General features: G+C 34.0%; 1 protein-coding gene across 1 annotated transcript in view; it reads left to right on the plus strand.

Annotated features, from left to right (window-relative positions):
* Window positions 1-24363, plus strand: part of LOC105813272 (MAM domain-containing glycosylphosphatidylinositol anchor protein 2) — a gene marked incomplete at its 3' end in the record, with an annotated part of 268929 nt that overhangs the window by 229083 nt on the left and 15483 nt on the right. The window contains exon 6 of the mRNA XM_012647919.1: window positions 7136-7405. Within this exon, the coding sequence (XP_012503373.1) occupies window positions 7136-7405 (270 nt within the window). The remainder of the gene's footprint in view (window positions 1-7135; window positions 7406-24363) is intronic.

Raw genomic sequence — 24363 nt, forward strand, 5'->3', positions numbered from 1 at the left:
AGCTGATTCTGTCAGGGTAGTGAGCTCTTTTTTTTTTTTTTTTGACACTTGAAGCTTTCTTTCATCATATTCAGTCTTCACCCTATACATTTAATCATAACTGCAAAGGTCTGTCTTTCTCACTGGGTATTCTAAAGAATGAAATGTTGAGCTCATTAATAGCCAGTATGCTTAAAGTGAACCTTATGTCAGGAGAAATTTTCCATAGACAGACTTGACTGGACTATAATAAGTGTGCTCAGTTTCATATTCTAACTTTTTTAGGTTGAGAATCTACCCTGGAATCTAAGTAGTTTGGGCAGCATTTGAAATAGAAAGGCTTTTAAATAACCTTTAATTTAGGGATGCTTTCCAACTCAGACTGTGTTAAACAATATGAAAACATACTGTATTTGAAGAATTTTAACCCAACACTATCAGATGTCCTTCTAGGCCATTAATAATTGAATACTGAATCTTCTAGGTGTGGACAAATGATATTCATATATACAGAGAGTCTAAAAAACCCACTGTTTGAAGCAATCCATTCAGTTATTCAAAACATTCTCACAGAAAATCATTCATAAAAAAGTAAATACATATTTTAGGATATTTTCCTGTTAGGTACAATTCATTACATTTATAACCTTTGCAACTTAAAGAGAAATTCATAAGAAGAAAGACAGGCAGTTACAAAACAATTTTAGTTTTATTAGGCAAATACAAATATAACTTGAGGGCAAATATGTACTCACTTAACATATTTACATTTGATTCCAGCATCATTAATCTTCACTCTATTTCAGTACTTTATTCCAATGAGCATATTCATTGATTTTGTAATCACTCCAAACTTATCTACCTCTGAAATATTAAATTTAAACAAAATTCTGTTCCTTGACTGCAGTGTTCTGACTTGCAGACTCCCTGTCCTCAATACATTTGCTTTTCAAGTTTTTAAGCTGCCCTAGTATTCAATCTGTTGAATGTCTTCCTCCATTAGTTTCCTTCTGAACTTCTTGCTTTCCTGAACCAGCTTCATCTGTCACCTAAACTGTGCCTTCTCAATGTCTTTCCCTTTTGTCCTTTTGCCTTACTATACAAAATCTCCATTCATAATATCAAACCGCTGATATTTGAAGGATAGAAAGCATCTGTTTCAGCTATCTCTTGTTGTGTAACAAACTACTCCAATACTTTGGAGCTTAAAAGAACCACATTTTAATTTATCCAATGATAATAATTATAATTAGTGGATGAATGGTCTGGTCTCAACAATGCAAGATGGTTTCACATGGCTGGAACTTTGATGGGGAGCCTGAGCTAAACTCTGCCCTCTCCTTCTCCATATTATCTCAGGGCCTCTTGACATGGTCTCTGCCGAAGAGTAGTTGGACTTATTACATGGGGTTCAAGCCTCCCAGAGAGGGTAGTTCAAAAAATAGTGAGTGAAACTGCCAGTGTCTTATGTCCTGGGTGCAGAAATTTGTTCATAATCACTTCTTCTATATTCTATTGGTGAAAGTAATCACAGAGCTGATCCAGATTTAATGAAATGGACATATACCGCAGCTCTTAATGGGAGAAATCCTGTAGATATTGTGTAAATATTTACTCTTTTATACTATTCATTCATTAATTTATTCAATCAATAATGATTTGTCACCAACTATAGTGCCATACACTGTGATGGATACATTGGATGGGAATTTTAGGCTGCTTGAAAATGGAGCTTACATAAACAAGATATGAACAAATAGTAATGATATGCAGGAAACAAATACAATGATGAGTAAAAATTAGCTGTGGGAGAGATAAGTTACTAACTGGTCATCAAGGATGGGTTTTCTAAAGAGGTAAAATTTGAAAGATGAAAATGAGCCAGCCATTAAGCAAAAGAAAGAACATCTTAGGCAGAAAGAACAAAGTCAAAGGTATAAAATCTGGAAAGGGCTGTCAGATTGGAAAAGGAAGAAAATTTATGTGTCTGGAACATAGTCATCAAGATGAGAGTAGTTGAGAATATGGCCAGAGCTATAACTTGGCTAAACTTGTAGGCCTGGTTTACAAGCAAGATTGAGTCCATAAAGTATTTTGAGGAAGAAAAAGCATGAGGTGATTTCTCTTTAAAAAGCACATCTGGCTAATCTCAGAAGAATGAGAAAAGGTCAAAAGAGCACATTGTCCTATTAGAAGAGTATTGCAGGAAATTTGTAGATGTCCATGTGAGAGATAATGAAATTGGCAGTAGAGATGGAAAGAAATGTATAAGCTCTTAATATATTTTCAAGGTAGATCAATAGAAACAACTTTCTTTTCTAATTACAGGCAGTGTTCTTGAAGAAACAGTTGTCATTCCTTATCTGTGTCTACTCTTTAATTATCCATTTACATGCCCCAAACCTGTAAACTAGATTCTGTATACTCGATAGAACATACTTTCATTATCATCATAAATGGTGTTAAACTTATTAAAAAATAGATATTTTCAGATATTTTCAATCTTAACTCATTTCTTCATAGCATTTGACACTTTCAACCACTTTCATGTTCTTTGAAACATGCAATGCCTTTAATTTTTGTAACACAACTCTCTGGATCCCCATATCTCTTTGATTATTTATATTTATTCTCCTTCAGGAGGTTTTGTTTTTCTCTAACCTCGTAAGTTTTGTATTCAAGAGCAAAGCCAAATTTGGTGTTGTATATTTCTTTTTCTACACTGACTCAGAGCTATCTCTGTAGAACTATAACCTACAGTCAGTCCTTTCTTCTGAGTTTTGGATCCATATTTCCACTGGACTATCAGAGATATGTATTTCTGGGCATATAAAAAACAAAATAGTTTGCAAAATCTTCCAATTAAAATAACTAAAAATGCTGAGAAATATTTTTAAAATATTATTAAATAAAACATGTATTAAAAATAAACCTTGTCAAATTTAATGAAAGCAATGCAATGAGGCTACATTTGCCCTCAGGGAATTTGCTAAACATGGGCAAATTTGAGCTTAAATTTTGTTGGCATCTCTGGGCAAGGGGTACAGAACTCCAAACTCAAAGTATTCACTGGAGGAGGAGTCTATTGGTAGACCCTTCCTCCAAGCAGTTGGACTTTAAAGTACTATATGCACCGGGTAAGAGTAAATCAGAAGTAAACCCAGTCTACACATTCCTACTCCCAAAGGAGTGCAAAAACTTGTTATTTGGGGGTGACCAAGTTGGGATGATGTTGGAATCCATGCTTGAAGTTATAGTCACAAGCTGGCCCTTATGTGGATTTTTAACTAAAATTAGGGTCACTTGATGGTTCAAATAAGCCTCATGCCATGCACTTAGATAAATGTAGTCCTAGAGAGTGATGCCCATAGTTGCCTGTGGATACAAATCTGCTTTGGAGGAAGAAACTATCATTTTTAGGCACCAAAATATCCCGCAAATATTTTTAAAGATAATGAACAGCACAACTCAAAATCAATCAGGAATGCACAGAAAAAAAGGTACTCTTAGAGATAACCAGCAGAAAAATACCCTCAAAACTTCACTTGGAATTATCAGTTTAAAACAATTACTTTGTTTAAAGAAATAAAAGACAAGCTTGACTACATTTTCAGGTAATGAAGAAATATAAAAAGTGGCATAGCAGGTATAAAAAAGAACACAGAAAATTTATATATTAAAACTGTGCTATTGGAATTAAAAACACAATGAATGTTCAGCAGATTAAGCAGAATTAAAGAATTAATGAACTGAATTAGATCAGAAGAATGTATTCACAATGTAGTACAGAAAAACAACCACCAAAAATAACAGAAAATCTGGAAGACAGGTTAAAATATATGGAAGATAGAATGAAAAGGATCATCAAATAAGGATATAAAAAAGGGAACAGAGGCATTATTTGAAGAGCCGATGATGAGAATTTCCAAATTTCCCCAGAGGAAAGACACCAGATTTAAATCAACGGATTTAAGAAGCCTGACAAATACCAAACCTGTAAGTAGAAAGACACCTATACCTAAAAACATATTGAAGCTGAGGAACACCAAAGACAAAGAGATTTTGAAAGTAGCTGGAGGAAAAGAAGACATTCACTTCAAAATGTGAAACTTTGAGTTCACCTATTTCCACAAAAAATGGCCATCTAAAGACAGAGGAATTACATAATGATGTACTTAAAATAAACTACCAACCTATAACCCTGTGTACAAGAAAAATATCTTTTAATAATGGGGATAAAATATACATTTTTTTGACTTTGGTACATTTATTTCCTTTCCCATATCACTAATCATAGATTATTATCTCATGATTACGAGTGGCTAAGTCTTATCTCTCCTCATGAAAACAGCACTGTCGAGTGACTATAGTATCCTATGGAAGACTTCAATCTTTGATCATAGCGTTAAGAGCCCTTGGTTTCATGGCTCGCCAAGCAAAATATATTTTTTAGAAAATTACTATCATAAAATTCACTAAAAGTTATATAGAGAGTTCCAAATAATGAGTTTAAACACAAGGGAGGACCTCACTGATGGGAGGTCTGTAATGAAAGAAGAAATGAAGGGCAAGTAAGCTGGCGTATATCAATAAATCTTTTAAAAATGGTGCAGGTATAAAATTATAATATTGACAATATATTTCTTTTAAATACATGTTAGGATGAGAATAAAAGTAATAAATTGTCCTTGGATTATTGTTTTGTTCAATAAGGTAAGGGTATTGATTGATGTTTTTGGATAACTTGAGTGTGCATGTTGGAAGCTTTCAGACAATCAAAATAAGAGTAAGTAAATACTCAACTAGTAGCAAGAAAATGGTTAGAATAATAATGTAATACATCAATCTAAAAGAAGGCAATAGAAAACAAATACAAAATACAAAATAAGAAGGTATAGTAAATTTAGTACAAAATGAAACAGAAGTATAAAATAAGCAGTTACAGTAAATGCAAATGAATAAAGTGCTAAGTGCTCTGAGTAAAATAAAAAGATTGTCAGACTCTTTGAAAAAATAGAACATAAACACATGCTGTTTAACAGAGATGCTTGTAAAATATAAGGATACTGAAAGTATAAGAATAAAATATAACATGCAAATGCTAACTAAATGAATGCCAGTGTAGCTATAATAATACTAGACAAAATAGATTTTTTAAAAATAAAGTGTAAGTAGAGATAAAAGATATTATCTCTAAAAGCTTTTATCTGATAAAAGCTTCAATTCATGAACAACATAAAGCAATTTAAAATTTATATGTACTTAATAGCATAGCCTCAAAATAGGTAAAGCAAAAAGGAGACCGAACTACAAGATTTTTTTTAACTAATACACTTTGAGAAGGGTTTCATAGACTCTCCTAAGTTAATCCAACTAGAATAAGTAAGCAAAAAATAAAGAAAGAAAGAACTATATGGATAATTTGAACAACTCAACTATCAAACTTGACCCAACAGATACATACCGTGCTTCAAAACTTCAGGCTCTTCCTTCTTTGCAAGCACTTACAGGACAGAAATCTATCATGTATTGTCCCATAAAGCACTTGTCAACACATTCAGAGGATTAAAAATATATGGATTATTTTCTCTGACCACAATTTAGTTAAGCAAAAAATCAAAAGCAAAGAGATAATAAAACATAACGCATATGTTTAGTAATGAAGAAACACTTTGCTACTAGGTATGTGATTCACAGGTGCACAAAATCAGCATGCCCATTATATGTAAGACTGCCTCTCCTTTTCTTCCCCGACTTCATAGCTGACACCATTATCCACTTCCTTGCCTAAGGCATCATGAGGTCCTGCTGACCTCACCTTTGTTCAGGCTTTCACCAATGATGTTATTTTCTCTGCAACTTGTCTCTTTCCTCTGTGGTTTTTGTGTCTCCTATTTGTTGTGATATTTTTCCTAAAAAATTAATTTGAACATACAAATTCTTTATTTAAAAATTTTAAAAGACCTCCCACCCAATACCGGGATTAAATTTTAACTCCATAGCATGACATTCAAGTATCTTTGAATGGAGTCTCTGCCTTTCTTTCCAACTTAATTCCCCTCCACCCCAAGCCCCAATGGCCTTTTGTTTATCAGCTGTGTTAATCCATTTGTTTTTCTCTGAACACTCCCTCCTCTCTAGCTTCCCCTTACCTTTGCCTATACCCATCTCTCTACCAGGAGTGCCCTCCCTTACTGCTTACCAACCTGATCGTTTCCTACATATCCTGGAAAACACAGCTCAAATATCATCTTTCTTGAGATGCAATCAATCCTCATAGTGTCATTCACGTCTGTTTGCTGACTACCCTGAAATTATTTTTCACACTTCAGGTTTGTAATTTAGCTTTTTAAATGGCTGTCTTCTGTGTTAGACCATGAAGTACATGAAAGTAGGCATTGTTTTTATTGTACATTTTTAAAAATTCTTACCACTTTTAAGAAAGTTCCCCAAACCAAAAATTAAGTAAAGGAATAATATTAGAATTAACAGGGTAGTTTATAAATATTTGCTGAAAGAAGTAAGAAGGATCAGTCAACAGATTGGCAATGAGAAAGGAGACCCATGTTATGAAAAACAAATGAAATAGTGTGCTTAAAGTTTACACATTAATATTATGACTCGAAGCCAAACAAGATTAGACCAAATAATTTAGAAAATAAATTCATATAATCATGTTACCTGTTTTATTAAATAATGGGTACCCAGAGACCCAAGGACTGTGAGCCTTGCATGGGAATAATTAGAATTCACTGACTTGAACCTAAAGCATTATCTGTTTCAAATTCTCACAGTAGTTTGGAGCCCCAGCTTTACTCTGCATTTCACAGACAGAACACCATTTGGCTACTGACAGTAAACAAACACAGGACAATTTTTTTCTGGGAAGCAGCTAGAAAGAAAACAAAATTAATTTTGCTAGTTTTACCTGCAAACACCTTTGTAAAGCAATGAGGCTCATTCACTGCCCACACTCTGGACATCACATTTTCCGAAGCAAGCTGAAATTCCTGGGCCTAACTATGTTCTCCACCCACCTCTTATACTCCTTCCCTATTGCTGTCCATGTTCTCAAAAATAGCTTCTCATAATAAGAATAGCCATTGGTTTATTGTGAGTCACATCATTCATCTGTTTTAACATATCTTTTCTGCAGATCCCCCTGCTGTGGAACCAGCATTCCTGGAAATCCGGCAAGGACAGGACCGAAGTGTCACTATGAGCTGCAGAGTACTGAGAGCCTATCCAATACGGGTGCTGACCTATGAGTGGCGCTTGGGCAATAAATTATTACGGACCGGTCAGTTTGACTCTCAGGAGTACACAGAGTATCCAGTGAAGAGTCTTTCCAATGAAAACTATGGCGTTTATAATTGTAGCATCATAAATGAAGCTGGAGCCGGGAGATGCAGCTTTCTTGTTACAGGTAGGATTTCAAATATTTATATATTAATATATACGACCAAGAAGTCATATGTCAATGTAAGAATGTAAGCCTATGTAAGCAGACATTGACATAGGCTATGTCAATGTAAGAATGCAAATATTTTGTAAAGCAGCTTGACTGCTATAGGTAGAACTTATTTATTTTAAAGGCAAGTCTTTTAATAGTTAAAATAGTGTATGTGCCTATAAAATAACACAGAAGTTTATTTGAATTCAAGTCCAGATAGTGATGAAGTTGGCTATTTTGAGTATTTCCGTAATATAAAGAGACAAATTCTGGTGTTAACTAGCTTTATGTAGATAAAATTTCACATTAATATGTTTTTTTCCTTCTGCAATTCTAAAATCACATGACAACAGACAGTTGCTCTGGTTTTCTTAACAGTGTAAAGAATGAAAGGTTTTTTTTTCTTATTTATTTGCTTATTTACTTATTTATTATCTTTCACCATACAGTGACTTCCATGTTGCCTTTGGCTTGCCATGTGTTCACAAATATTCCAAGGAAAACCAATACAGTCATATCTGACATATAATAAGTTAGACATAAATATTGATAATTTTTCATAACATTATTTTTCAAATGTTTTCTCTTTATTAAGTCTTACATACTTATTTAAATTATAATTTAAGTATACTAAATTATTTTATAATCCATAAAGTGTTTTTTTCTAGCTACGTTTTAGACATACACTAAAAGCAAATACTCCTTTTCATTGTTATTTTGTCATAGGTAAAGTTACTTGTACTAGTTGAAGTATTCATGCTAATAAAAGAAGAAACTGGACACTGTGTATTATCTGAAAAGCAATCATAAAAATGATTGAAATGTTCCAAACTTAAAACTTATTTATTAATAATGCAAATTTTTGATGATGAGTTCTTTCTTGTAAGGGAACTCTCTAAATACAAATTGGCTCAAGCTATTATTGTTTCTTGAAATGTAATATTAGGTACATAAAATACAATTGACTAACCAAAGAACATGAAGATGTTGTCCCTGCTGGAACTTGCCACATCTAGGTTTCACAATTCCTTTTATTAAGGTTCAGTTGAATTTAGGACTTTTCTGTTTTTATTCTTAAATATACTATTCATACAAAGCCAAAAGTCCTTAGGATAATACTACTTACATGATGATCTAACTGCTGATTTTTATACTTGGGAATAATTACAAGGGAAAGAGAATGAGGTCTATTGCTCAATAGAGTAAATTAAATGGCATGGCTTACTTTCAATCCTTGCTTATGTATTGTTTCCCAAAGGAATACAAATCTTTTAAGGGCAAATATTTTTCATGCATTAGTACAAATGGAGTGCCTTGCTTTCATTCATTAATCCCTCCAAATAAAAATGTAAAATTAATGACATCGCTTTCTTCAATCTTTTGGCCTTATATATTTTCTAATTGTCTATAGTGACACTGGTTTCTGACTTTATGCTACAAAGTTTAGATCCATGCTACCTCTGCATGATTTTCATTTGCTCCCTATGATGTGATCGAAATTCTGTTTTTTGAAAGAGAAGACAAGCTGATACCAGATAAAAGACTAAGACTAGGACTCCATTCTTTCATTCCAGATCCGTGGGGTAAAGCAAGTAGATCTTGATTTTGATAGCTATGAAAAGGAATAAACCTGTTATGGGTTGCCTCCTAAAGGAGAGGAAATATTAATGCATTAGTTTGTCTCCAGTGTGCACTTTTCAATATTGAGGTCAACCTTATTGTTTGAAGATCTTCACATACAGTGTGAAGTTTTGAAGAAAAGGAAATGAGTGCCAAATATAGGATAATCCAGGAAAATATATCAGATGGAACATTGAAAGACCAATTAGTTTACCTACTAAAATGTATCAAAATCAATATTCCTATGAATTTCCCATAGTTCAAAACTCTTTGAAGTAACAAAAGAGAGACAGGGAATAGAAATATACAAAGATGTGTATGTTTTTATCCATAAAGTAGATCTTTCAAGATAGTTCTCTTTACTTCTTCAGATCCAAATTAACTAAAAGCATTTTAAATTTTAATTTTTACAATGACTTTACCAAATTCAAGATCAGTCTTTCACTTACCATCAATGTTGTGTAATCACCCAAAAATGGACTTGATCTCACTGTACACAAAAATGTGCAGAATTGAACTAAAAGGCAATGACATCTATACTATATTATCTCCCAAGAAAGTTTAAAAGCTTATTTGTCTTTTCTCCTTTTTTATTGTGTGTGTGATGTGTGTGAGAGTATGGGGATGAGAGAATGTGGTTTTATTTACTGAGACATCAGAGAGGTTGTGAAAATATTTTTCTGGTGGAAAAAAGAAGGAAGTAAGCAAACGTATTTTGGAAACAGTGACCAGCCTAGCTTGTAGTTCACTGTACATTTTAGAGAATATTAACTATATTGCTACAAAATACAGTGTATTTGCATATATTTTGTTTATTAATATTATTATAGTGAAGTTACAGCAGTTTTCTGAGGTTTAAGTAAGCTTCATGAGCTATAGTAGGAATCCAGATACCATTTATCATTGTCTTCTATGGAGGAATTTTTACAAGTTCTGAAGGCTAATGTGGCATATTGTTTTATTGGAATAAACCCATTTGTATATATGAAATTCCAGGTACTTATCTATATGTATTTATATATCAATATATAGATATAAATATTTCTATTTTAATAGACAATTATATACTATTATAGCAGATAATTTAACTGGAACATGTTTCACATTATCTCAGGTTCAAAATTATTCAGCATTTACCTTTTGAAAAACTATTTTTAAATACTTCAAGACATCTAGGTTCATTCTTTCATGACATAACTGAATATCATTCTATGTTATATTCCAGCACATAGCTTGATCCAGAAAAGAATCCCAGTAAATCTAAAGTGATTAAATAGATTGCACATGGCCAAAAGAGTTAATGATTGACTGAAAGAAAACTTGCTGAAAATTATTTTTTAAAATAGGAGGAAAGGTGAACACAGAGAGGGTGAAAGAATGGTTTAAGTTGAAAATGAATAATATATTTCATAGTAGGTTAATTTATGTCCCCCCAAAAAGATATGTCTATGTTCTAATCCCTGGAACCTGTGAATATTTCCTTGTTGGCAAAAGATGGGATTAAGTTAAGGATTGTGAGAGAAGGAGCTTATCCTCGATCATATAGGTGGACCCTAAATGCAGTAACATGTATCCTTATCAAGGAGAGGTAGGAGTTTTGAGAGAAAAGAGGAGGAGGGAATGTGAGTATGTAGTGATGTATTCACAAGCCAAAGAACCCCCAGAGCCACCAAAAGCTGTAAGAGGCAAGAAATATATTCTCCTCTAGAGCCTCTGCAGGAAGTAGGGCCCTGCTAAGACCTTGGTTTCGGACATCTGACTTCCAGAGCTGTGAAAAAATACATTTTTTTGTTTTAAGCCACCCAGTTTGTGGCAATTCGTTATGGCAGTCTTAGATAACTAATACATATTACAACTCACTATTTCAAAGAACCCCTCTCTTTAAAATGCAAGTTGAATAGAACTGTGTTGCCAACTATCCTCAGCTTTGTCACCCTAAGCAGGCTAGACCCCTGAGCTTTGGGTGTACAACTTCTCAAAACTCAGCAAAGCCGTAAGCAGGGGTAGGTTTTGCCTCCTCAGGAGGTAATCGGAACAAGTGTATAGCTGCAAGAGGTAGTCAGTACGGAAAAGCAACCTGAGAAGTGTCATGGGCCACCTGCATCAGAAATCTGTACTGGTTTAAGGTATACATTGACAAAAACCCCAAGGGATGCATCAACATTGAGATGTTATGCCCATTCTACAATATAGTGAAGACAAGATGTTTCCAGTAGCTTGATTATGCAGGAGACCAGGTGAGAAAATCTGTTGGCAGTACCAGAGATTAAGGAAGATGCACTTTTACTCTTTTTTGAACATGAATAACCAAATGATGTTTAGTAAAATGCAGCATTTATTTATAAAGTTTAAAATTATCTATGTCGTTCAAATTGTTTTAACTGATGTTTCTAAATATTTAACAATCAGGCTGTTAGTTCTAAGTTATTCTAATTGTGTTCCCACTAACCATGTTTTCTTCATATTTCTTTCCTTTACCATACTTCTTTCTGACAAGATGTTTCTATTGGAATGTTTATGAGTGTCAGGAGATTAAGATTTATTAATAAGTCAGGCAAGGAAATGAATAATGTGAAAAAAGGAGAATTTTTCTATTTAGCTTTTTTGACTAGTTGCTTAAATAAAATGTGAAAACTATCATATAAAAAATAAGCATAGATATTTGTTAAACTAGGTTTTAGGTCAAAGAACATAAGAGCAAAATAAAATAGCAATCAATGTTCCCTTTATAGAAATAAAAGCAGAATGCCCTAACTTCCAGAAACTACGTGTACATAGTTATATATACTTAGACTTGTAAAACATTTAAGAGTTTCATCAATAGAAACATTTTTAGATTATTTCAAATAAAAAATATTAAAGGAGTGATATCTTTTTCAAAAGGTAATAATAGATACATATTCTATAAAATTTTATGTTGCATAACCATAAATTACAATTAGGTAGAAAACAACCAAGAGGTACTGTCTCTCAGCTGATACAATTTTTATAATCAGGAAAGTATTTAATAACTATTTACAGTGTGCCTACTAAGTATCAGGTACTAGATTAGATATCAGAAATCAAACAGTAAATACTCTCAAAAATCTTACCAGTTTTGATCAGTTAATACCAATTTGATGGTGAATACTGATCAACACATAAGTGCACATATAAGAATAGCACCTATTGGATGTTAGGCGGGGGGGGAGGGGGGAGGAGGAAGGAGGGGACGGGTATATGCATACACAAAGAGTGCAATGCGCACCACCCGAAGGATGGACATATTTGAAACTCAGACTTGGGGGGGAGAGGGGGCAAGGGCAACATACGTAACCTAAACATCTGTACCCCCATAATATGCTGAAAAAAAAAATTACCAATTTTATATTTGTGTAGTGTTTTGAAACAATAATTTTATTTTTATTCCTATTGCTCTTGTTAAGCCTAATATTCTCTTCTGATCTGATTTTATCTGATCCCAGAACTTTTAGCCTCTTTCCCTTTTAATCCGTTTTCCATATGGCTGGGCTTTCTTTTCTTAGAAGATATATCTTGCTCTTAAGGGAGAAATGTTGCTGCTCTTCATGCCCTATTGGATGATGTGCAAATTCTTCATTGTCATAATCCTTCAAACTGCTCATAAATATCTCAAAGAAAATATATGGCATCATTTTTCCCAAACTCCATTCAAATTAGACTATACTGCTTTCCACCAAATCATTACACGTTTCCAAGAGTCTGCCTTTGTTCCCATGTTACTTTATTCTGAAATCCTATCCCTTTGTGTATTCCTCTTCTAGAGTTATGGTGACTTTTGTGTATGACTTTACCAGGGATATGGTGATCTTTATTCTTTACCCAAATAGAGAGGTACAGACTTTGATACTATATTATGATTCACAAGTTAATTATATATGTTAATATTTACAGAGCAGCTGAGAGTTTCAGTAAACTCCAAGTCGCCACACTTTAAACAGGAAAAAAAATTATTTCACTCAGGTTAAATCCTTGATATATCATTTCACAAAGCAGCATAATGGCTCTGTTCCACAAACTCCTCAAGGGTTCAGGCTTCTTCCATCTTATTGCTCCACTGTCATCAATAAATGTCCCATCTCATAGTCCTAACAGCTACTTAAGTTCCAGCTATTACTTCCACATTTCAGTCCAAAGTAAAAACTAAATCCTTCTTTTTGTGGACACTTCCCAATAATTTTAGACACCCTTTCTGCTTGCATCTCATTGGAAATAATTGTATTGCTTCACTTGCAATAAAGGCTGTGAATATAGATTTTATTTTAAGAAGATTAAATCACATATTTTGTGTGTATATATATATACACACACACACACATATAAAAGTTATCTTTATTGAAAATATTGCAATGAAATTAAAATGAGATTATCAAGGGAGATCCTGGATCTATGGTTTTATCTCTGTAAACTTCACACTATTACTGTTAGTCATACCCCCTTTTCAGGAACCATGAACATTTAGAGTCTCACATAATTTAAAAAGATAAGATAATAAGAGGTTTAATCATAGATTTTAAGAGATCTTATTGCTAAGCACAATGGGATTGAGGGTACTCTGTTGGTTACTTTTTTCTACATAACAAGTTACTACAACTTTAACAGCTTTAAACAACACATATTTATTATGTCCCAGTTTCTGTGTGTCAGTGTTCCAAGCATGGTTTAGCTAGATCATCTGTTCCTCACAAGACGGCAGTCAGAGTGTTGGCTGGGGTATAGTCTTATCTAGAGGCTCAACTGGAGAAAGAATCTCTTCCAAGCTTATTCAAGTTATTGGAAGAATTAATTCCTTGTGGTTGTATAATAGAGGGCCTTGAAATTTGCTGGCTATTAGCCGGAGACTACGTTTAGGCCCTGGAATATGCCTGCAGGTCCTAGAAGCCACCTGTAATTCTTTGTCATATGGGCTTCTCAAAAATGGCTGGCTAATTATTTCATCAACCTCACAAGAAGAATCTTAATCTCCAGTCTGCTAAGATGGAATCTTAGATAACATAACACATTCATGGAAGTGACATCCCATACTTTTGCTAGATTCTATTAGTTAGAAATAAGTCACAGTTTTCACTTACACTCAATAGGTGGGCATTACAAAACAACAGAAAAACCAGGTGGTAGGACTCACTGGGTGTCACCTTAGGGTCTGTTTGCTACAAGTACCAATATTTCTTGTTACTAGGAGTATCATGTAGTCTACATATGAATAAAACTGCTATATCTATTGAAATATTTAACTAAAGAAATTCTTCATAGTTTAATTCTTTTCCAGAATGTTGGATGGCAGATAGGGTTTTACCAAGTAAAATTTGCCTGTGACTGTTACTCTCACCTCTAATTGAATGTTTATGCTAGGATTGTGCATTCTATATTTCTTTTTTGAAATATTATGATATTCAGACTGAAATATTAGAACTACTACTTTCTCAATGTTAAGTTTCATCAAATCAAACACATAACTAAAATTAGACAGATCCTAGAGATCAAATAAGGTCAAGTTAAGACATTTTTATGAAAGGGAGTACATGGTATCACCCAGTGAATGCAAAGCAATTCAGAATGACATATAGAAATGATTAATATTCAAGGTGATAGCCTGACTTGATAATTACATATTCTTTGCATGAAAAAGCAATCACATATAACACATAAATGCGTAAAATATTATCTCTTTTCCATATAGCTTTTTTGTTATTGATTTCATTTAGTTCTGCTCTTATCTTTGTTATTTTTTTTCTTCTGCTGGGTTTGAAGTTGGTTTGCTCAACCTTTTCCAGTTGTTAGAGACAATTCATTAGATTATTGATTTGTGATCTTTCTGTCTTTTGGATATAAGCATTTATGGATATAAATTTTCCTCTCAGGACTACTTTAGCTGTATCCCACAGATTTTGATGACTTGTGAATCCTCTATCATTTAGTTCCAGAATCCTTTGATTCTCATCTTAATTTCCTCCTTAACCCAATAATTATTTAGCAGAAGGTTGTTTAATATCCATGACTTTGTGTAGAGATGAGAGTTTCTGTTGGGGTTGATTTCTAATTTTATTCCACTGTGGTCTGAGAAGATACATGGTATAATTTATTTCTATTTTGTTAAATTTGTTGAGACATGTTTTGTGGCCTAGGATATGGTCAGTCTTACAGAATGTCCCACAAGCTGATGCAAAAAATGTATATTCAGTGGTTTGGGGGTAGAATGTTCTGTAAATGTCTGTCAGCCCCATTTGTCCTAGAGTTCTATTTAAGTCCATTTTTTCTTCATTTATTTTCTGTTTGGAGGATCTGTCCTGTTCTGTCAGAAGGGTGTTGAAGTCCCAGCTGTTAAGGTGCTGCTGTTTATCATTTTGTTTGGATCAAGTAGGATTTGCTTTGTGAATCTGGGTGTACCTGAGTTAGGTGCATAAGTATTTAGAATTGTTATGTCTGTTTGTTGAATTGTACCCTTAACCATTATACAGTGACCATCTTTGTCTTTCATTACTTTTGTTGAAGACTAAGGTATCGGAAATCAGAACTGCTATGCCAGATTTCTTTTGGTTTCCATTTGCATGGAAAATTGTTTTCTGTCCCTTGTTCTTGATTCTGAATGTATCCTTATGGGTTAGATATGTTTCCTGAAGACAGCAGATACTTGGCTTGTGTATATTTATCCATTCGGCCAGCCTATGTCTCCTTAGCGGGCAGTTCAAGCCATTCATATTTATTGAAAGAATTGATAAGTGGGGCAGATTTATGTTGATCATGTTAAGTAGAACTTTGTTGCTTTGTTTTCTCTTGGAGCCATTACGGTATCTGGCCTTTGAACTTTAGCTTATGGATGATTTTACAATGGTGAGTGTCTATTGTCCTATTCCATGTGTAACGCTGTTCTGAGTACTTCCTGGAGGACAGGTCTTGTCTTGATGAATTCCCTCAGCCTTTGGGTGTCTGAAAACTATATGGAGGATTAATAAAACAAAAAGTTGGTTCTTTGAAAAATAAACAAAACTGACATGCCTCATGCTAGATTAACTGAAGCAGAAAAGAAAGGACTCTAATAAGCTCAATCAGGAATGCAAAAGGAGAAATTACTACTGATGGCGCAGAAATATAAAATATCATCTATTAATACTATAAAAATCTCCATGCACATAAACTCGAAAACATGGAGGACATGGACAAATTCTTAGAAACACACAACTTCCCTAGGCTCAATCAGGAAGAAATAGAATTTCCTGAACAGACCAATATCAAGTACCAAAATTGAAGCAGCAATTAAAAAAACCTTCCTAAAAAGAAAAGTCCCAAACCAGATGGTTTCACGCCCAAATTTTACCAGACCTACAAGGAAGAACCAGTGCCTATCCTGCAGAAATTATTCCACAACATCAAGAAGTAAGCAATCCTCTCCAAAACATTCTATGAACCAAAATCACCCTGATACCAAAACCAGGAAAGGACTCAACTATAGATAAAACTATGCACAGATGCCACTTATGAATATGGATGCAAAAATTCTCAATAAAATCCTAGCAAGCTGAATTCAGGTGCTTATCGGAAAAATCATTCCTCATGACCAAGTGGGCTTCATCCCAGACATGCAAGGATGGTTCAACATACACAAATCTATAAATCTAATTCAACACATAAATAGAAATAAAAAGAAAGACCATAGGAGCCTCTCAATAGATGCAGAAAAAGCATTTGACAAAATTCAGCACCCTTTTATGGTAAGAATGCTTAACAAAATAGGCATTCATGTGACTTACCTAAAAATGATAAAAGCCATATATGACAAACCCACAGCCAACATCATATTGAATGGGGAAAAACTGAAAGCATTCTTGCTTAGAACTGGAACCAGACAACATTGTCCTCCATCACCACTTCTATTCAACACAGTGCTGGAAATCCTATCCACAGCAATTAGATAAGAGAAGGAAATCAAGGGCATCCAAATGGAGGCAGAAGAGGTCAAACTATCACTCTTTGCTAATGATATGATCTTATATCTAGAAAACCTCAAAGCTTGTGCCATGAGACTGCTGGAATTGATAAACCAATTCAGCAAAGTCTCAGGTTACAAAATCAATGTACAGAAATCAGTAGCATTCCTATATGCCAATAACAGTCAAACCGAGAACCAAATCAAAGACTCAATACCTTTCACAATAGCAACAAAGAAAAATAAAATACCTAGGAATATATTTAACTAAGGAGGTGAAAGACCTGTACAGGGAGAATTATGAAACACTGAGGAAGGAAATAACAGAGGATGTAAACAGATGGAAAACCCTACCATCAACATTGTTAAAATGTCTATACTACCCAAAGTGATGTACAGATTCAAAGCAATCCCTGTTAAAATACCAACATCATTTTTCACAGATCTAGAAAAAATTGAAAAAATAATTTGTAGAAAAATAATTCTATGTTTCATGTGGAACCAGAGAAGTCCCCATTTTGCAAAAGCAATCTTAAGCAAAAAGAACAAAATGGGAGGCATCAATACACCAGACTTCAAGCTATACTACAAGGATATAGTAACTAAAACAGCATGGTACTGGCACAAGAATAGACATAGACCCATGGAACAGAACTGAGAGCCCAGATATAAAACCATCTTCATACAGCCATCTAATCTTTAACAAAGAGACATACACTGGGTAAAAGAATTCTTATTCAAAAAATGGTGCTGGGAAAATTGAATAGCCATATGTAGAAGACTGAAACAGGATCTGCACCTCTCACTTCTCAAAAAATCAACACATGGTGGATAACAAACTTAAACCTAATGCATGAAACTATAATAATTCTAGAAGAAAATGTTGGAAAAACTCTTACAGACATTGGCCTTGGGAAGGAATTTATGAAGAAGACCCCAAAAGCAATCACAGCAACAACAAAAATAAATAAATGGGACCTGATGAAGTTAAAAAGCTTCTGCACAGCCAAAGAAACTATCACAAGAGCAAACAGACAACCTACAGAATGGGAGAAAATATTTACATGTTACACATCCAATAAAGGGCTGATAACTAGAATCTATGTAGAACTCAGGAAAATCAGCAAGAAAAAAATCAAACAACCCCATTAAAAAGTGAGCAAAGGACATGAACAGAAACTTTTCAAAAGAAGACAGACTAATGGCCAAGAAACATATGAAAAAATGCTCAACATCTCTAATCATCAGGGACATGCAAATCAAAACCACAATGAGATATCACTTATCTCCAGTGAGAATGGCCTTTATCAAAAAGTCCCAAAACAATAAATGTCGGCATGGATGCAGAGAGATAGGAACACTCATACGCTGCTGGTGGGACTGGAAACTAGTACGACTTCTCTGGAAAGTAATATGGGGATATCTCAAAGAACTAAAACTAGAACTACCATTTGACCCAGCAATCCCATTACTGGGCATATACCCAAAGGAAAAAAATACATTCTGTAAAAAAGACATGTGCACTAGAATGTTTATAGCAGCACAATTCACAATTGCAAAGATGTGGAAACAACCCGAGTGCCCATCAATCCATGAGTGGATTAGTAAAATGTGGTATATGTATACCATGAAGTAGTACTAAGCCACAAAAAACAATGGTGACCTAGCACCTCTTATATTATCCTAGATGGACCTGGAGCCCATTCTACTAAGTGAAGTATCACAAGAATGGAAAAACAAGCACCACATGTACTCACCATCGAATTGGTTTTAACTGATCCACACTTATGTGCCCATATAGTAGTAACATTCATTGGGTGTCAGGCAGGTGGGAGGGCGGAGGGGGGAAGGGTATATTTACATCTAATGAGTGCGGTGTGCACCGTCTGGGGGATGGACACTCTTAAAGTTCTGACTTGGGTGGGGCAAAGGCAATATATCTAACCTAAACATTTGCTGAAATTAAAATAAATAAATAAATATTATCTAGCAATAAAGGGAGAAAAAAAGAAATTCAAAATAACTAAGAGATGAACTATCATCTAAAACAGGATGTTGGAGGACTTTAGCATTTCTTAGTTCTGAAGAATAAAGGGGAAGAGTCAAACCAAAGCAGATTTGGCCTCATATCAAAATAAAATATTTTATTCTTGTTTTCTAATTTTGGATTGAATAGAAAATATGTTTTTTTCTCTGGCAATGTACATTCAGGTAGATACTTGTTGCTTATGAATGTCTAAAATGAGCAACCTAAGATTGTTTTAAAAAATCATTAACAACTACAGAAGTAAGAGCAGCTAAACTTACTTTGAAAATGAAAAAATAATTTCTACTAAAATTCCCTGTGATAACTCTAAAAGGCAGGAAACTTTAATGTCAAATCAAATATTTTTCAGAGACAGAATTCTCTTTAATTTATTAGAATTTTATTTATAATGATAGCAGACTATTATGAGTTGCAGATATATTAAAAAGTAACCTTAAGTAGAAAATACATAATATATCCTAAAAACTCTTAATGTGTAGCATTCTACAGTGTAAAAAGTAATTCCACATGTATCCTTTCCATCTCAAACAACCCTGCTATGTGTGCAAAAGAGATGGTATTGCCCACCTTTGACAGATAGACTAAGAACGGCCCAGGAAGCCAAGAATAAAATAGTTCTATCTCTTTTTGAAATGCTTCAGTGACTCTTTTATTAATGGAGCTAAAGGGAAATTTGGATAATTAAGCTAGATAAAATATGAGTAAGTCCATGCAGAATCTGGAGAACTAGGAATAAAAATGTAAGTATCAACTACTGGGTACAGTGGCTCTTTCCTCTAATCTCAGTGACTAGGGTGGCTGAGGCAGGAGGATGGCATAAGGCCAGGAGTTTGCAACCAGCCTGGGCAAGAGAGTGAAATTCCATCTCTAAAAAAAGAAAAATGTACATATCACTTACGGAAATTAGTGCTATCACTTAGAAAAAAATTTACTAATATATATAGTTTAATATTGGGCCTAAATTTATATAATAATTTAGACAAATTTTATTTTTTCTCCAGTAACCATATCATAGGTAATTCATATTTCATATCATTCTTAAATAACAGCTTCAACTAAAATTTTTATTATTGTTACAGAAGTTTGAGGACTCCTTAAATTATTGGTATTATAAAATTGTTTGATTTCTCCAATGAAAGATTCATAGAAGTGTCATTGTCCAAATTTTATTATTGGACTCTCTTACATCTAAAGCATTGCAATGTAAAAGATCAGTCAAAATAGATTTTAGACATTTATAATTCATTAACTACAGTTAGTTTAAAATGTAGACAACCCGAGAAAATATCCTTCCTATCTGATATGTTAATTTCTGAATAACACACTTGTGGGCTCTAATAGACCAGAAAGAGAGAATGTTTGTTTCCAAATGCTTTTTTAGGATCTAAAGAATGTGGTAAAAATGAAAATTAATGGAATTTAACAAAATTGAAGTATATCTGAAACAGCTGAACATCAAAGTCTGGACATTTGGACCTGGGATACAGGGAGGAAAGTATAAGTGATAACTGGACCCAAGGTAAAGTTGAGTTCAGGGCGACCACATCTTGGAACCACCAAGAGAAAGACTTAAAAATCTAGATACAACCAGAAGCTCCAGGAAATAAGACACAAAATTTGGGATGGCCTCTGCTATGGACCGAATTGTGTCTCCCAGCCCCTGATCAAATTTTTATGTGAAGCCCTAACTCTGAATGTGTTGATATCTGGACATTGGCCCTTTGTGATGTAATCAAGGTTAGATGAGTCCTGAGGATAGGGCCCTGGCTCAATGTTATTAGCTCCCAGGTAATAAGAAAAACCAGAAAGTTTGCTTTCTTGTGCTCTCTCCAGCATGTGAAAATACAGTGAGAAAGTGGGCATCTACAAATCAGGAAGAGAGCCCTCACTAGACACCAACCATGAGGCCACCCCGACCTTAGACTTTCAGCTTCCATAAATGTGAGAAAATAAATTTCTGTTGTTCAAGCCATCCAGTCTATAGTATGTTGTTATGGTACCCAAGTAGACTAACATAAGGCTATATTTAACAAGCGTCACAGTAATAAGTGCAATATCATATCAGAAATCACAGTACCAAATTATAACAAGGAGCAAAGAACATGAACTCCTATCATCCAGATGGAACTCTTCTGGATAATTTATTGTGTGTGTGGCTTTTATCATTGGTCATTACATAAATATAGTTCTCCTATGAATGAAAGATTTTAACATCTTTTAACACTTCAGCTTTGTGCAAGCCACTTAACTCTTTGTGGCCTTGGCTCCTTTATCATGTCTTAGAATGGGAGATGATAAATCTGCTTCCCATGACTCATAATGGTAGCAGTATCAAATAAGCTAATCAATGTGAAAGTATTTTAAAAGCAAAAATATGGTCATAAGATAAAAGTAAGATAAGAGAATTTCCAGATACAGGTAACACAACACTGAAAATGCCACCAAAATAGGTGGGGATGGCAGCGATGACTGATCTCAAAGATAGGTAAGTAATCAATGCACACGTGAGCTCTAGTTGGGAGAGAGAATAGTGGTGAGATTACTAGGCTAGAGCAAAAGCCAGCAACAATATTTTGGGGCTAGTCTGATGGAGGACTCTGTATTATAGTCGAGTTTTTTCCCTCTATATATTATGCTTTAAAGTAGCTATTATAAATATTTTCAAGGTATTAAGGGAAAATGTATTTAAAAATTAAAGAAAAATGCAGCATTTGTGAGCAAATGGCTAAGAAATTTTGGCAGACCAAAAAACCTCTAAAAAGGAACCAAATGCAAATTCTATAATGAAAACTATACAGTAATTGAAATGAAATACTCCTTGGATGTGTTTAACAGCATATTAGAAAAGGCAGAAGGATTAGCAAAATTAAAGACAAATTGAAGGAGCTGATACAATCTGACAGATAAAAAAAGATGGAAGAATAATAAAAAAAGAAAGCTAAGAGCCTGGGAGATAATATAAAGTGGTCTAAAACAAGTACAATTGAAATTCTAAAAGAATAGAGTGAGAATGGTGCAGAAAAAAAGCATATCTAGAAAAAATGGCTGAATTTTTCCCCAAATTTATGAATTACTTAAACCTACATATCCAAGCATATCATGCTACATAAAGCAAGAAAAATACAAAGAAAATCACATGTAGATATACCATAATCTAATTGTGGAAAATCAAAGAAAAGAGAAAATTTTTGAAGCAGCTAGAATAAAAATGATTTTCTGATGATATATATAACAATTACCCTGTTAAAAACAATGCAGACTAGAAAACAATGGAACATTTTTAAATCTTTAAATATCTTTTAAAAATATTGTCAATGCACAATTTTATATCTTATCTAGTAAAACAAACTTTAAAAATTAGGGTCAAATAAATATATTTTTCTGAAAAATAAAAGCTAGAGAATTGGTAGTCTGCAAAACTGAACCACAAAAATATGTAATCTTTATACTGAAGGGAAAGGTTTATCAATGGAAACCGGAATCTTTAAAAAGAAATAAAGAAGATCAGATATAGTAAATAGGTGGGTAAAGAAAAAAAAAGACTATCTTCCTTTTTTCTTACAATTTCCCTAATAAACATCTGTATAAAATAGTCAGCAAATTGCAGCCTTCAGCCAGCCAACTGTTTTGTAAATGAAACTCAACTGGAACACAGCCTTCCCCATTTGTTTACCTGTTGTCTATGGCTGCTTTCATGCTACAACAGAGGTGAGTAGTTGCAACAGCAACCATGTGGCTTAAGCCTACAATATTTACTATCTGGCCCTTATGATAAAGTCTGCCAGTCAGTCCCTGGTTTGAAAAAAAACGCAATAACATTGTAAATTCAAGTTTATAACAGAACTAAAATAAGACAAAAATAGCACAAGTGATGGGATTAACTTGAATTATACCATTGTAAATGTATTACATTTATGAAGTGGGAAGTGAGAAGTGAATAGAAACCTCAGAAAAGCATGAAGTATGAAATGTGATATATTAAGAAGTACAATATTGACTCTAAATAGAATCAGTAAGCTAAAGTTGCATAATTTAAGACATACAAAAAAATTTTTTTAAGTAGTGCATCAAAGGCACTAAAATTTATTCGAATTTACTAAAAATACCACAGGAAAACAGCAACAGATGAATGAAATGTTGGAGGAACAAAGAAAACAAAGAGCAAGATGGTAGACTTTAACTCAATTATCTAATAATTACATGAAACGTAAGAGAATTTAACATACTAGTTAACTGTCACAAATGGTGGGACTGGACTTTTTAAAAAAGAACAAGCTATCTACAAGACACACACTGCTGTCTACCAGAAACACATTTTAAATACAAAGACACGAAGAGGCTGAAAGGAAATGGGAGAATCCATAACATGCAAACAGCAGACCAAGGAAAGCTGACATGGCTATATTATTATCCACAAAAGTAGACTTCAATAATTATTAATATAAGAGTTAAAGAAAGGCAATAATAACGTTAGGCAGATAGTGAGAGATTCTGGGTCTCCTAGGAATGAAAGTGGCTGCTGTAGCCCCCATCTTGGTCCTGCCCAATCCTAATTCTCTGTACCTGGGGGGAAGGGAATACCCTACGAATCTGCCAATCAGAGGTTGGCGCACCAGCTGCAAAAGAATGCAGAGGACTCTCTAGCCCACCCGCCAAGCAGCATGAGCACTGTAAAGTTTGGAAAGTGACCTGGAACCCGCATGCGTAGTTAAGGCTCAAGTCATGTGTCTCCCAACTGTCCAGTCAAAGTGGTTCCATGGTGACCTGTGAGCCGTGAGGTAGGTCCCTATCGGGCACCCTAAAATACCACACCGACCATAGCCAATCTCTCTCTTTGCCCTTCCTTTTGCTTGCCCTGCTGCGACAATGGGTCCAGTCATTATCTATGGCATTATGTACCATGCTCTGTAAACCTATATCTTGCTCTTGCCCTATAATCCTATCTTTCTCTCCTCAATAAACCTCATTTTCATGCTTGCCTAACTTTGGCATGTCTGGTCTTTCTTCAGCCATGAGTGCACCAGGACCTGACAGTTTCAGACTAAAATCTAACAATAATACAAGAGGAATTTATAGGAAAGTCATAACTTTTAAATATGTGTATACCTGATAATAGAATTTCAAAATTCATAAATTTAAAAAACTACCAGGAGAAATATATTCTATAATTATAGTTGAATATTTTAATACCCATCTGTCAATAATTGATAGAATATATGGACAGAAAATTACCAATATTTTAGAAGATTTAAGCTATAATATCAAGTAAATTAAATTAATTGATATTTATAGGTCATTATGTCCAAAGTTATAAATTATACA

The sequence above is a fragment of the Propithecus coquereli genome, unplaced genomic scaffold (assembly GCF_000956105.1).
Source record: "Propithecus coquereli isolate 6110/MARCELLA unplaced genomic scaffold, Pcoq_1.0 Scaffold278, whole genome shotgun sequence".
NCBI lineage: Eukaryota > Metazoa > Chordata > Mammalia > Primates > Indriidae > Propithecus > Propithecus coquereli.